The sequence below is a fragment of the Artemia franciscana genome, unplaced genomic scaffold (genome assembly GCF_032884065.1).
Source record: "Artemia franciscana unplaced genomic scaffold, ASM3288406v1 Scaffold_1006, whole genome shotgun sequence".
Lineage (NCBI taxonomy): Eukaryota > Metazoa > Arthropoda > Branchiopoda > Anostraca > Artemiidae > Artemia > Artemia franciscana.
In genome coordinates, this window is record NW_027062721.1 from 139,278 (window position 1) to 154,073 (window position 14,796).

The 14,796-nt window shown below is 33.4% G+C and overlaps 1 protein-coding gene across 1 annotated transcript in view; it reads left to right on the top strand.

The window, feature by feature from the left end:
* LOC136042275 (protein sidekick-like) overlaps positions 1 to 14,796 on the top strand; it is a gene marked incomplete at its 3' end in the record, with an annotated part of 118,354 nt that overhangs the window by 67,126 nt on the left and 36,432 nt on the right. Inside the window, 4 exon segments of the mRNA XM_065727228.1 lie at positions 5 to 211; positions 1,895 to 2,052; positions 6,286 to 6,544; positions 9,516 to 9,809. Of these exon segments, the coding sequence (XP_065583300.1) occupies positions 5 to 211; positions 1,895 to 2,052; positions 6,286 to 6,544; positions 9,516 to 9,809 (918 nt within the window).

Sequence of the window (14,796 nt, forward strand, 5' to 3'; positions counted from 1 at the left end):
TTAGGAGAAATCCCAGAAACGTTAGATGGGTGGATTACTGAGACTAGTAATATCTCTGCGGATCAGCGTTGGTATTTGCTTACAAATTTGAAGGCAGCCGCTGCTTACCAACTGAGAGTATCTGCCAATAACAGCGTCGGAGAGGGACCACCATCAAAGCCATCAAACAGAGTTATCTTACCACAAAGGGTACCTAATGGACCCCCTGTTGGTAAGTTTAATTAAAATAGGTAGACAGAAATGAAACAAGAGATTTAGGACAATGGGAAAATGTCTTGTTTAGAGCTGGATACGATTTGAAAAAAAGATCAGAAACTAAAGGAAAAGAAAAGAAGTTACCTTTTCAACTGAAAGTTAGGAGCAACATTAAAATTAAAGATGAACAGAAATTATTTCACATTTAAGGGGGACTATCCCCTCCTCAACATTATGCTAATGTGTCAATTTTTGTCCAAATCCTTTAAAAACAACTGTTTAAACACAAGGGCCGTTGAGCTGAAACCAGAAGCTTTTATAAAGCTGTAGCTGAAAGGAGTTGTGGAGGGGACACCCGCCCTCAAATACATAATAACTTGTTTTTATATAATTCGAAAAGGAGACGCAATGAATTATATTGTGAGAATAATCCTATTATGAGAATATATTAACATATTATAATATAAACTTAAATATAACAAATAAGTTATATTATGAGAGTGACAGCCTTGGTAATGTACAGTTATCAAAGCCAACAAACAAAGTATTCTTGCCACAAAAAAATACCATGAGGGCCTTCTGTTGATAAGCTTATTTTAAGAGGCACGGAGAAATAGAATAAATATGATTCAAAACAACGAAGGGTGAGGTTTTTTTTGTTGTTAGAAAAACTAAAACATTAAGCATTTGTCTAGTGAATTTTCTTTCTTTTCCTTTCTTACTCAACAATTTCTCACAGTCTAATTTCGATGGTGTATGTTTTTCCTTGGGGAAGTAGGAGAGAAATGAAAATTAATAGTAGTTAAAATACTGTAATAGGCTTGAAAGTTTGTTCGAAAAAGAGTCACATTTTGTAGGTATTTATATTTCGATGACTTAATTTTTTGCTCCTTAAATTTTTTTTTATTTCTGATTCGCAATGCTCCTCGCAATGAAATGAACTCAAAACAGAAATGCTGTGAAAATGAAAATTTCTTTTAGAATATAATGAAGAAAATTCAGACGAAAATTTTAGAGAAAGCTCCTTAAATGTGAAAAAAATTTTTCCTTTTAGAAGAAAATTCACTTTAAAATGCTTATTTAGAAATTGTTGTGACTTTAATGACATTAAGACGTCATATCTTTTTGCTCGCACAATTTGTTTAAATTCAAGTATTTAAATTCTTTGATTACACTTACACACACCAATACACTACACAGAAACACATCAATTGTTCAATATTACGAAATCTTAGGCCGTTTACTAGCTCTCAGAGGCGTCACTAGCCAAAATGCTTCGGGGGGGGGGCGGATTTTTACTGATTAGCTTGTCATTTTTCCGACTGATGTGGGTGATATAACTATTAAAATTACATCATTTTTGTTTTTTTTTTATTTACCAACAAGGACTGATCTTCTTTCATTGATTTTATGACATATATTTCCATCAGCTTATTTACCATAATAAAAAAAAATGTTGAGCCAGTAAAATAAAAGTGCTTCGACCCACTTTTTTTACCAACTGGCTGATGTTTGCTGCTGTTTGTTTATATTTTTATGGTTTACTTTTTTTTACTTAGTTTATTATTATCTATTACTTATTATTTTTTTGGTTTTGTTTCAACGTCCTTTTTTAGTTGTGCAGGTTTTCAATAAATAAATCATAATATCTTCGTTTTTGTGCCAGTGCTTTGGAATTAATTCCTTTTTTCACCCAAAGGTGTCGTCGGTTCTGCAAGATCCTCCTCTGAAATAATGATTGCGTGGACCCCTCCTGAAGAACAATATAGAAATGGGATCATCATGGGCTATGTAGTGAGGTATAGGCTACAAGGCTATTCACAAGGGCCATGGTCACTAAGGAATATCAGTAATGAGGTAAGATGTTTTACTTTATATTTCATACTTTTTATATTTATTAATTTATACCTTTGTATGCTTTACTTTGTATGTTTTTTCCAAAAGTAACTAACTCAGATAAAAATTTAGTTTATCCTAGATTGTTCAGAAGACCGGTTATTGGAGTCCTTTGTCATAGCCATAGTATTAAAATTGCTGATGGGGAACCCTCCATATTTGATTATTTTTTTTTCTTTGAAAGTGATGTTCTTTATAATCAGAACCCGAACCTCAGACTTCTTATTGGTCTGCAAATCATGCTTGGCACTACTTTTTATGGGTTATGCTTGGTATGAAATGAAACAACTGCTAACAACTCAGTGCAGCACCAAGCCGCCTGAAGCTAACACAGCTACGCACGCTCTTCCTCCATCCCAATATCTTCAATTCGTTCCTCTTCACACCCTCCCAAGAAGTTCCAATTTCCTTTAGATCTTTCCTTACAACATCCTCCCATTCCATTCAGGGACGACCAGCTTTTTGCTTATCCCTAGGTGGTTGGCCGGCAAGGACAATCTTTGGCAATTTTTTATCCTTCATCCGCAGGACTTGTCCTCTTCACGAAACATTAAGTCGTAGATGCGCATGGGGTTTTACACTCAAAGTCAGACAGGTAGGCCCATGTTTTTTTTCGGTGGAATGGTTAGAAGAATACCTACCAAGCATGAGTAAAGAGTAAAGCTTTGAATAGCCTGGGACTGAGGAGGAGTGTGCGGATCTGTGTTTGCTGCAGCTGCTTGACACTACAGTGACTTGTTAGTAGTGTTAGTTTATTTTTAGTAAATATGGTTTTTGATCCACGGATTCTTAAGTTGAACTCAAATTCGTGGGTAGTTTGAACTCTGAATTTATTCTCCCTAAAAAAAGTAATTTGACTTCTTTGTTTCTTCTTCAATTACTTCTTTTTTATGCTTCTTCTACTTTTTGTCATTAATGGGAACCTAAAAATCATCTAGTTCTGTATATCTTGTGACACCAGAGAACCGTATTGAGACAAAAATCTTAATACTATTTGACTTATGTTTTTCCACCCAGTCCTAAAATCTTATGGTAAGATAAGATACACGAGGAAGACAATATCTTGGTAAAATTAGTTGTAAAATTCTTGTTTTGCCTAGAAATTTATTAAGAAACTCGTATTTTTAAGTCCTTTTTTTTATGAAAAAAAGTTTAGCTGACAGTTGTTGCGTTTGGCTCTTATATTTATAAACCTTTTCTTTCTTGAAGGTATTTTTTGGAAAATAAATAGTTTTAACGGTCTTAAAAAAAAAAAGAAAGAAAAAAGACGAATAAATTCTTTCCCAAATTTTTTTTTTTTTTACATTGACGAATTTTCCAAAAATTCCTTTTTTTGCAAAAGAAGATAACGCTTCGACGAAAAAGGGATGGTGAGGCTTAGCTTTTTAAAAAGATTTATGTTATTATAAGATAGCCCTAAAATACTTTCCATTGCCCATTTTGTGTAGGCTGATAGACAGTTTCAACGATGTGTCTATACTTCATCTCATGCTAGACGCTCTGAAAAACAGTCGTCCGGTCTATAAAACATTTTTCCTGGTAACGTTCATGTTTACCTTTTCTTCCTTTTTTCCAAGTATAAATAAAAGTCTTGTTGACTTTTTTTTAATTCACTTTTAATCAGATTGACAAAATGAGCTCGTAAGGGTATTGGACTCTAAGATTCACCATTCACATGACACCACCCTATTTTGTGCTGATACATCGGTTGTTAATATTGCAGCGTTTATTTAATTAGCCCATAAAACAGGTTATATTTAATATTAACGTATTATATTGTCAACACTGCACCGTTTTTTCACCGTTTGTGCACCAGATTCTATGACACACCCTATCTTTATGCAAAATCAGTCATTGAAATGCGTCAATTTATAGTTTGAGTTGGCCCAGCAAAAGACACAGCCTGTTGTCGGTGGATATTTCCTGTGAGTCGATCTACTGTGTCTTCAAACCAATCCAAGCATAATAAATAACTATTCAAAACTTAAAAGGTACATGCTCCTTAAATACAAGGATTGTCGCATCTCTGTCTCTGAAGGTGCTGGAACCGTCGGGATTCAGGCCAATAATTTTTTTTTTTGGGACTTTAAGGGGAGTGCAAGATTTTCGAATGAGCAAACAGTGCATTTGACCGAAACTGATTGCGCTGAAAAATTAGCCCGTTGATTAGGGAAAGATTGATTTGTCAAGATATCTATACTGTTGAAGGCAGTTTGGGTCTATAAAGTGGGTAAATATAAGTAATGAAAGTTGACTTTGATGCACAGCTGCGAAATGATTCCTTAGAAATTCCAACTAGCATGTATGTATTTGTTTAAGCGCACTAAATATTGGAGTAAATTAGTTGGGATTAAAATCATATTCATTAAGTGAATTAATAATTCAATTTTGTTTACTAAGTATTTACTGTTAGATTTTATGACTTGTGACAATTTGTAGTTTGAAGTTAGGCATATTTTTACTGAAATTTGGACGTAAATCTTGATGATTGAACTTTTTAAGACTTAATAATTAGAATTAAAAGACTTAAAACGTTAATAACTTAATATTAGAAATTTTTTAACTAAATTTTGACAATTAAATCTTTTGGCAAAAGTTCAAAAGGTGTACATATACATAAATGTGACATCGAATAGCATTTTACTGCAATAATACCCAAAATGCCTTCAGTGAAACTTAAGGATTTTAAATTCAATTATAGTTGTTAACTTTTTAAATAGTATATATCGCATGATATTATGAATTTCAGATGGTTATAATTTTAGTAGTATAATCTTTGTATTATCAAATCTAAAAGTTTGATATTTAAAAAGAAGAAAAATCCTTTTGCGATATTTTGTTGTTTGGGTGAAGAGAAAATACAGAGTTGGGCACGAGGGCTATGCTTAAATTAGTGCCTATAACTGGAATGTTTCATGTTCGATTTTACAGTGGATCGATTGGGTTAACGTTTGCACTATCAGGCTTTATCCTTGCATGAAAGAGAAATTAATAAAATTACTAATAAGTAAACATACTAATTCCATATAATAAATTATAGTTGGTCCATGCCTACCTGAAAGTTATAACGACAATTTTTTTCGCTAAACCTTTCGAACTGAATTTGAGCTTTGCCAAAGCTTTGTAATGTAAAGGTTTGACTTTTTTGCTTTTAAGATCTGTTTCAAACGAAACTTGATTTTATTTTAGTTAGTTATTTACACTATTTCTTCTTAATTTTGTTTTTTAATTGTTTTATTACGAATTTATCTAAATTGTTTAAACTATTTTTAAACTGCTTGTTTTAAAGTAATTTTAAGGAAAAGAAACTCCATAAAGAACCAGCTAGGCAGCTTAAAATTGAATTAGCACTGAAAAACAAAACACAAAACCAACAAACCAGTGATAAATCACTGATGGTGACAATCCTGGTCAAGAAGTGTGCGTTTTATCTATAATTAATTTATAGACTACTTTTTTGGCTACTTTATGGAAATAAATAAAAAAAAACTATTACAAAGAGATGGAAGAATTAAAAACATAAATCTTACAAAAGGCTGTCCACATTTACCAAAAAATTTACTGACAATGAATTCGACTACTGTTTTTTTTTTTTTTTTTTTTTTTTTATGGTGCAAAGTATAAGTTTCCATATTGACTTAAAGTCATTTTTGGTTATATAAGTGGCAGCGTTTGTTCTTTTTATTTAGTAGCTTGACGTCAAATTTCTTGGAAGATATTCCATAATTCCATAGGAGCTACTGCTAGGCTGGGCAAAGTTCTTCCGATTTCATAGTAAAATTTCAATTTAGCTAGTACAATTTATAAAAAAAATTACCCCAATTCGAAAAAAAATACTAATTAGAATTCGAAAAATAAAAGTTAAACGAATAAACTAATACTCATTGAGTGGACAACTAGGTAAAATTAGCTCAATTGATAAAAAAAGAAGCTAAAATTAGCTCAATTGGGGATATTTGTGCTATTAATTTTCATCATTTGGGCTAGTGTAAACCATTAAAACGTGGCAACTGTGCTTAGTATCCTAATCTCATTTGTTTTAAAGTTTTTACTGAAGATGTATCAAAATTCAATAAAATCATCGGCATCGGGCTGAAAAAACCAAACATGTCTACAAAAAATAAACCTGAAAATTAGATAATAATAACACAATTAAAATAAAGGAAAAACATTCTTGCTGTTTATTTTTGACAGGCTCAAAGAACTTACCTGATTGAAGATTTAATCACGTGGAAAGACTATGAAATTCAAATTGCTGGATTTAACGCCGTTGGTCTTGGCATATTTTCCAAAAGCATAGTAGTCAAGACTCGAGAGGGTGCACCCGAAGCTCCGCCTTCTCAAGTTAAAGCGAAAGCGTTGAATTCAACTTCAGTACAAGTCTGGTGGTATCCCCCCGATCCCCAGCTTATCAACGGAATTAACCAAGGCTACAAACTTCAGGCATGGAAAGGTATGCTGTTTTAATAATGGTAGTTAATTTTACCCAAATCATGAATGTATTTTGAGGCTACTAAGAAAGAAAGTAAAGATTTCAAAAAGCTTTGTATGGGCTACATATCCTGTTTTAACTCAAAGTTTTTATTAACCCTCTTGGGTTGAATTGAAAGCATTGAATTCAGTTTTAGTCGTGGTATCCACCGGAGCCTCAGCTTATCAACGGAATTAAACAAGGCGGTAAACTGCACATCTGGGAAAGCTTATCTGGGAACTGCACAGATTTTTTTTCGAATATAGATGGACTTACCTTACCATAGGATAACCTGTAACTTAACCTAAGAATTAGGAATTTAACCTAAGAATTAAAAATGTTTTCTTGTTTTTTATTTAAAGGTGATATTTAGCCTGGGATTTGTAATCTGAACAGGAGTGGCCGAAAAACCAAGTTCAAGACCCACTAAAGGAATTCTTACATTTATGAAAATTTTAAACCCTTTAATCCCTCTAATGGTCGCAAGAAATATACCTTATTTTTTGTTTCAACTCGATAATCCTTTTTATTTTGACATGTATCTAGATATGCTGTTCAGTTTCTTAAATATAACTTTTTTTTTATTTTCTTTTCTTATCTACCTAACGTACCTTCACCCGCCCCCCCCCCCCTGGGCTTTTTTTGGAGAGAGAAATCAACAAGTTATTGACAAATCAACTTTACGATAGTCTTTGTACTTTTGTTGGACGATCTAACCCCTCAATTTTTTTTTGAGAAATTATTCTGGCAATTTAGACACAAATTACTTCTTGGAGAAGTTAGTTCTGTAGATGCTTCGAACTGTTTGGGGGTATTATTTAGCCATTATTCCTGGTCGGCGTTTCCCAAATGTTCAATCGTTTAGCTATCAATGGTTTGTAAAACTTCATGTTTTTTTTTTATTTCTGTAGCTATTTATTTCTTCCAAAAAATGTGCAACTTCTTTTTTTATCGTCAAATGAAACAAAAGCTGTTGCTATTAATGAAATAAATAATACAAATAAATAAAGTAAGTTAATCCCATTTTAGCACAGTGGATTGATGCTCTTTTTTTTTGCAATACAGGTCTGGGGTTCGATCACCACCGCAGCAATGTTGCCCCTGCCCTTCCCTACTTGCCCTTATAAAAAAGACGCAGCAACTGAAATGTCGATTCGAACACAAACTTTAGAATACCTGGAATTTTTGGTTATTGCAATTTAATTAAAAAATACATGATAAAAAACGATAAAATAAAAAAGTGATAAAATAAAAATAAGTCATAAAAATAAGCAACAAAATAAAAAGTAAAACAAATCAGGAAACTTAATAAAAGAATGCAGTGTTTTCTCTTTGTGAAGCACGTTGAAAATGACACAGTCAGTGCCGAGTGAGTCCCCATTTTGAGTTCATAAGCTCTTAAATTAAAACGGGAAGGGCTAGGTTAGTCCCCTCAAATATTACTGTAAAGAGAAACTGGCTAGGTGACTGACCACAGCCAAAATTTCATCAGAAAACTGTCTTCATCTCAATCTTACCTGACCTATCTCTTTGCCAGATTTTCATTGGATTGAGCACGTAACCTACTGTTCTCTTCCAGTGGAATGAGGCCCCATCCAATTGAAAAATGAAAATCTGTTGCATTTGATGATGCATTCTCTTAAATTCAGTGATCCTTTTTACAAGAATGACCGAAATCACTGACGAGGAAGTGCCACCCTTTTTTTGGAGGAAGCGCCAAATTCAGTAGATTATTAATTCAGAATAAGCATGTCCTTAGGTTCAGCGATGTCAGATGGACAAACTTTCGGTTCCTTAACCAGTTCCGTAAAAACCAGCCTTGTCCAGCTCTCAACTTTGATGTGTTTTATAAAGTTATTAAAAATATAACTTATATCAATTTTAATTGGTTTTAACAGGCTAATGAAATCAATACAGGGTAGTACTCCTTGCTTCCTTTCTTTGAAGAAGAACTAAGTTTATAATACAACGGAAAGTAAAACAAGAAGAAAAATGTATTGAAAAAGGATTTGATTTCCGTCTACGTCTTTTGGCACCCTGTGAGTACTAAATACGCCTTAAAAAAGCCTGAATTCCAAACTCAAACAAATAAATAAAAATATCGTATATACCCCCCCCCCCCATAAAATTACTAATAATTATTTAATTACCAATAATTTATAATTACCAATAATTATACAATTATCAATAATAATTGTATGCCAGGACTATAGTCTAAGCAATTGATTATATTCCTTTAATTTGCTTGTTATTGTTTCCCTTATATAATGGAAAAACATAGTGTCAGAGACAAAGAATTTAGATAGATAAAAGATTTACATACGTTTCAAGTTGTTATTTTCAAACTTAATATATTAGGAAAAAGAGTTCAGAATCAGAGAAGATTTACAATAAATCTGCCAAGCGCAATATATGCAAGCAGACATTATACCAAAAGTCAAAACTGAATAAACCTTGAAGGAAATGGGTCGACTGTACTAACGCCTCTTTCCTGGAGGATGTTGACGATATCAGTCAAAATCTTTTTCTAATTCCCCCCCCCCCTGTTCTTTGTGGAGTGCTTTTGACCCTTTTTTACTTACAAAAAGCATGAAAAGAATTCGTTTGAAAAGTGAATTGACTTTTTATTTTACTGTCCCAGCATCGTTACTCTATTTTCAGCGTGAATACGGCATGTGCCCTTTTTTTCTCATTTAAAAAAAAAGAAAAAAAGAAAGGAAATAGAAAATTTGCCTCCCCTGTCTATGTTTTAGAAAAAATTGCCCCATCCCTGTAAATATTAAATTGACGTAACTGTGTTTTACAGCTACAATTAAAACGGGCTAAAAGAACTTGGAAAAGAAGAATTACAATATATCTCATAAATGTAAAAATGCACTTGGACGTTTTACCCCAATTCTAAGTACGATATACTTCGAAGAAACGTATTGATTGTATTGGTTCCTTTTTTCAGGAGATGTTGGTGACAATTCAATACCAGATTTATCAATGACAGTTCCTCCTAGCCTGTTAGACTTACTAGCAGAGCAAACCGCTGTTATTACAGGCCTTGAAAAATACACTGCATATAACCTGACAGTTTTGTGCTTTACTAGTCCGGGTGATGGCCCTTTGTCGTTACCTGTTAGAATTAGAACCACGGAGGATGTCCCAGATAAAGTGAGAAATCTACGGTTTGAGGAAGTTACAGATAGAGCTGTTAAAGTTTTATGGAATCCACCTGACAAAGAAAATGGCGTTTTACTTGGTAAGTAATCTTTTTAAACAGAGTTTGTCAAACTGATCTCATGTCCCTTGTGGAGGGCCATGGCCTTCTTCCCCAGAAAAGGTGGGCCTAACATTTTTTATTTTTTCAGATTTATAGTATCACCTGATAAAGAAAATAGTGTGTTTTTGGAAGGTGCAATTTTTTTTTGAAATTAATGTATCAATCCTTGGATCCCATTTCTCCTTTGTTTGTACAAAGCCCCCCTCCTTGAACCCCCCCTACTGGAAAAAAACTGGGCCTAAAGTGGCTTTTAATATTTTCAGCTTTATGGTATCCACCTGCCTAAAGAAAAATAGTATTTTTGTTGGAAAGTGTAAAAATTTTTGAAATGAACGTGTCAAGACTTGGATCCCATTTCTCCTGTGTTTGTCCAAAGCCCCCTTCCCCCTGAGAAAATTAAACCTAAAGTTTTTTTTATGTTTTAAGATTTATAGTATCCACCTGATAAAGGTGGAAGGTGTATTTTTTTTTTAAAAAGGAGGTGTCAACGCTTGAATCTAATTTTTATTATGTCTGTCCAAGCCCCCACCCTCCCCAGAAAAAAATGAGCCTAAAAGTGACTTTTAATGTTTTCAGGTTTATGGTTTCCAGCTGATAAAGACAATAGTGTTTTTCTTGGAGGGTGCAACATTTTTTGGAAAGGAGGTGTCAGCGCTTGGATTTTATTTCCCGTAAGTTTGTTCAAACACAGAGATTTTCCTCCAAAGAAACAACAAAGAGAGAAATAAACTCAATGCAGAACAAACCAACGAGACTGCGGCGAGTAAGATAAAAATAAAATAAAGATAAAAACCAAAGGTAAAGATAAAAAGAGAAAAGATAAAAAGCTAAAACGACTATCAAATAGTTCGTGGTAACGAACTGTAGTAAGGAGCGTTTTTAGTCTTTATCATTTAGTCTTTGTCATCAAAAGTTACGAGCCTGAGAAAATTTGCCTTATTTTGGAAAATAGGGGGAACATCCCCTAAAAGTCATAGAATCTTAACGAAAATCACACCATCGCATTCAGCGTATAAGAGAACCTTATAGCAAAAATTCAAGCTCCTATCTACAAAAATGTGGAATTTTGTATTTTTTGCCAGAAGACAGATCAATAGTGCGAGTTTATTTGTTTTTTCGCTTTTGTTTTGTTTTGTTTTTTCCAGGGGTCATCGTATCGACCAAGTGGTCCTAGAGTTTCGCAAGAGGGCTCATTCTAACGGAAATGAAAAGTTTTAGTGCTCTTTTTAAGTGACCAAAAAAATTAGAGGGCACCTAGGCCCCCTCCCACGCTCGTTTTTTTCCCAAAGTCAACGGATCAAAATTTTGACATAGCCATTTTGTTCCGCATAGTCGAAAACCATAATAACTATGTATTTGGGGGATGACTTACTCCCCCACAGTCCCTGGGGGAGGGGCTGCAAGTTACAAACTTTGACCAGTGATTACATACAGTAATGGTTATTGGGAAATGTACAGACGCTTTCAGGGGGATTTTTTGGTTTGGGGTGGGGTTGAGGGGAGGGGGCTATGTGGAGGATCTTTCCTTGGAGGAATTTGTCATGGGGGAAGAGAAATTCAATGAAAAGGGCGCGAGATTTTCTAGCACTACTATAAAAAAAAACAATGAAAAAATAAACATGAAAAAGTTTTATCAATTGAAAGTGAGGAGTAACATTAAAACTTAAAACGAACAGAGATTATTACGCATATGAGGGGTTCTAAAAATACTTTAGCATAAAGAGCGAGGTATTTAGGATAAGATAAATACCTCGCTCTTTATGCTAAAGTATTTTCAGTAATTTCAACTATTTATTCTACTGCCTTTCTAGATTTAGTGTAGGGCGAGGTATTAACGAAGGGACAAACCCCCTCATATACATAATAATAAAAAAATTAAAATATAGAAGTTTGTTACGTAAGTTAATTATTAAGTTACGTACATTTTTTACTAATAAAAATATTCGTTAAAAATTAAAAGTTCTAGTTGCCTTTTTAAGTAACCGAAAAATTGGAGGGCAACTAGGCCTCCTTCTCCACCCCTTATTTCTCAAAATCGTCTGATAAAAACTAAGAGAAGGCCATTTAGCCAAAAAAAAGAATTGATATGCAAATTTCATTTTAATAATTTGTGTGCGGAGAGCCAAAATCAAACATGCATTAATTCAAAAACGTTCAGAAATTAAATTAAAAAATAGTTTTTTTTAACTGAAAGTAAGGAGTGACATTAAAACTTAAAACGAACAAAAATTACTCCGTATATGAAATGGGTTGTCACATTCGCAATCCCTCGCTCTTTACGCTAAAGTTTGACTCTTTGCCACAAATCTACTTTTTAAAACAATTAAAAACTTTAGCGTAAAGAGCGAGGGATTGCAAAGGTGACAACCCGTTTCATATACGGAGTAATTTTTGTTCGTTTTAATTTTTAATACTGCTCCTTACTTTCAGTTAAAAAAACTAGTTTTTTTATATTTAATTTTTTGAAACAGGGACCGAGACCGAAACCCTGTTTCACCGAAACATGGAGACACGAATGAAACTAAAAACATCTATCATTAAGCGTAGGTTTTCTGTATATTGATAAAAGTAAATGGCAATGTCTTTTAATTATTAAAATATCAAGAAAAGGTAGTTTGCCATTAAGGTTTAAGGATTCAAAACCTTGTTTCCAAATACAAACTATGTCAACCATGAATCTGCCCAAGAAATAAGGGGAAAGTCTAAAACTGCGTATAGCGGACTAAAAGTATAGCGGACGTTTCAATAGAATCCATGAAAAGATTTGCCAACAAAGGACTGAGAGATGCCCCCATAGGCAATCCAAACATTTGTAAAATTCTTCTCTAAAACCCAAATAAAAAGAATATTCATTTACCAGGGTCACTAATTTCATATAACCTCAATATTCAAACTAGCCAAGATCACATCTTGCATTAAAGTGTTTTTGTAATTTAATCTTTAATATATTTTTTATTATATTTTTACCCTTTTTTACTTTGCAATTTTAATACAAAGAAACAACATTAAAACTGCAGAGAATTGAATTCTCCTCCAATGGAAAATTTTTTAATTTATTAGTGAGATCAGACGATTTTTTAAAATATCATTTTAACATTTCTAAGAGAGGACGCAGTGCCACAGACAACCACTTTCCTAACTTTAAAACAGGTGCTGGAAATGTTAACACAATAGGACGGAGGGGGGTTCTTTCATTCGGATTTCACTCCCCCTCCTCATAGGAAACTATGGGTTAAAAATGCTACGGTTAATGCAGTTATCAATTAAAAAAAAGAATCAAATGTGTATTCTATTTTAAACCATGGCATACCGAGAAGGAAGCAATTAGTGATATATTTTGATTTTCATACAGTAGTTTTTTCTTTTTTTTAGAGTTTTCCATTCTCACTTTCAAAGGATATTCAAGAGGTTTGTTATGCTTTTGGGTTCAACACATAAAAAAAAACACATCTAAAGTCGGTATGAAACGAAAAATCTGATATTTCAAGTCGAAATTTTTTGAAAAACCAAGCATATACGTGATTTTAGTTGGTTTGGGTTTCGAGTAACTTTACACATTTTAATTGACAATTCGGATTCTTAGTTGGGAATATGTTGACAAAATCGATTTCTACGCGGGTTCGATTTCAAGTCACTAGTCGACGATCAGATTATCATTTGGATTCTGAAATCCATAACCCATCTCAGATCAAGGATTAATGATTTTCGAGGATACTGATGAGGGGGCAGCCCCCTCATATACGAACTAAGCCAGCAATCGAATGTAATTCCTATCATCAAAGTCTTTTTCTCACGCTTGAACTGGAAGAATTTAGCGGAATTCCCCCCAAAGTCTTCTCACTGTGATTTTTATTGGCGGAAAGATGGAGACTAACCTAATTTATTTGGTGGTTGATTGTCTTGGAGCAAAAAAGCTTTCTTCTTCAGAATTACCTGAATAAAAATGAAGAGTTTGCTCTTTTGCCAGGGATGTAAGAAGTTTTAGTTTAGTATTAAAAAAAAGAAGCTAAAAACAAAATTTAATTTATAGACTATTTTTTATCAAAGGTTGTTTTCATACATTTCTAGAAGTCAAATAAAAAATCAATAGAAACGAAATAAAAAAATAAATTTACCTACATAATTAGTTACGCTGGTAACTCCCAGTTGATCCTTAATTATTAGTTCTGAAAGCAATTATATGACTTTATGCGGCAATAGGCCGTATGTAAGTATTGATGAATTACCCTGTTTTGTCTCACGACTGGAAGATCAAATTAAAACTTTTATGAACATTTTTTCATAAGAAAATGTCGGCGAGTGGAGCCTGCTCTTTTAATAATCTATATACCATACCAGATATATATCTATATCTATATAAATATATGTATTTTTATGGCACTTGGTATTAACCAAGTGACATATAGCAATCGCAAATTCTGTCAGTCTGTCGGTCCTGGTTTTGCTACTTTAGGCACTTCCAGTTAAGTTATGACGATGAAATTTGCCGAGCGTATCAGGGACCGGACCAGATTAAATTAGAAATAGTCGTTTTTCCGATTTGACCATCTGGAGGGGATGATTGGGAACCTGTTAATTAAAAAAAAAATTGAAAAATTGAAGCATTTTTAACTTACGAACGGTCGATCAGATCTTAATGAAATTTAATGTTTGGAAGGATATCCCGTCTCAGAAATGTTATTTTAAATCCTGACCGAATCTGGTGACATTGGGGGGGGGGAGTTGGGAGGGGGAAACCTAAAATCTAGGGAAACACTTAGAGTGGAGGGATCTAGATAAAACTTGGTGTGAAAAATAAGCACAAGTCGTAGATACATGATTGACATAACTGGAACGGATCCGCTCTCTTTGGGGTAGTTGGGGATGGGAGGGTTAATTCTGAAAAATTAGAAAAAATTAGGTATTTTTAACTTACGAATGGGTGATTGGATCTCAATGAAATCTAATATTTAGAAGGATATTGTGT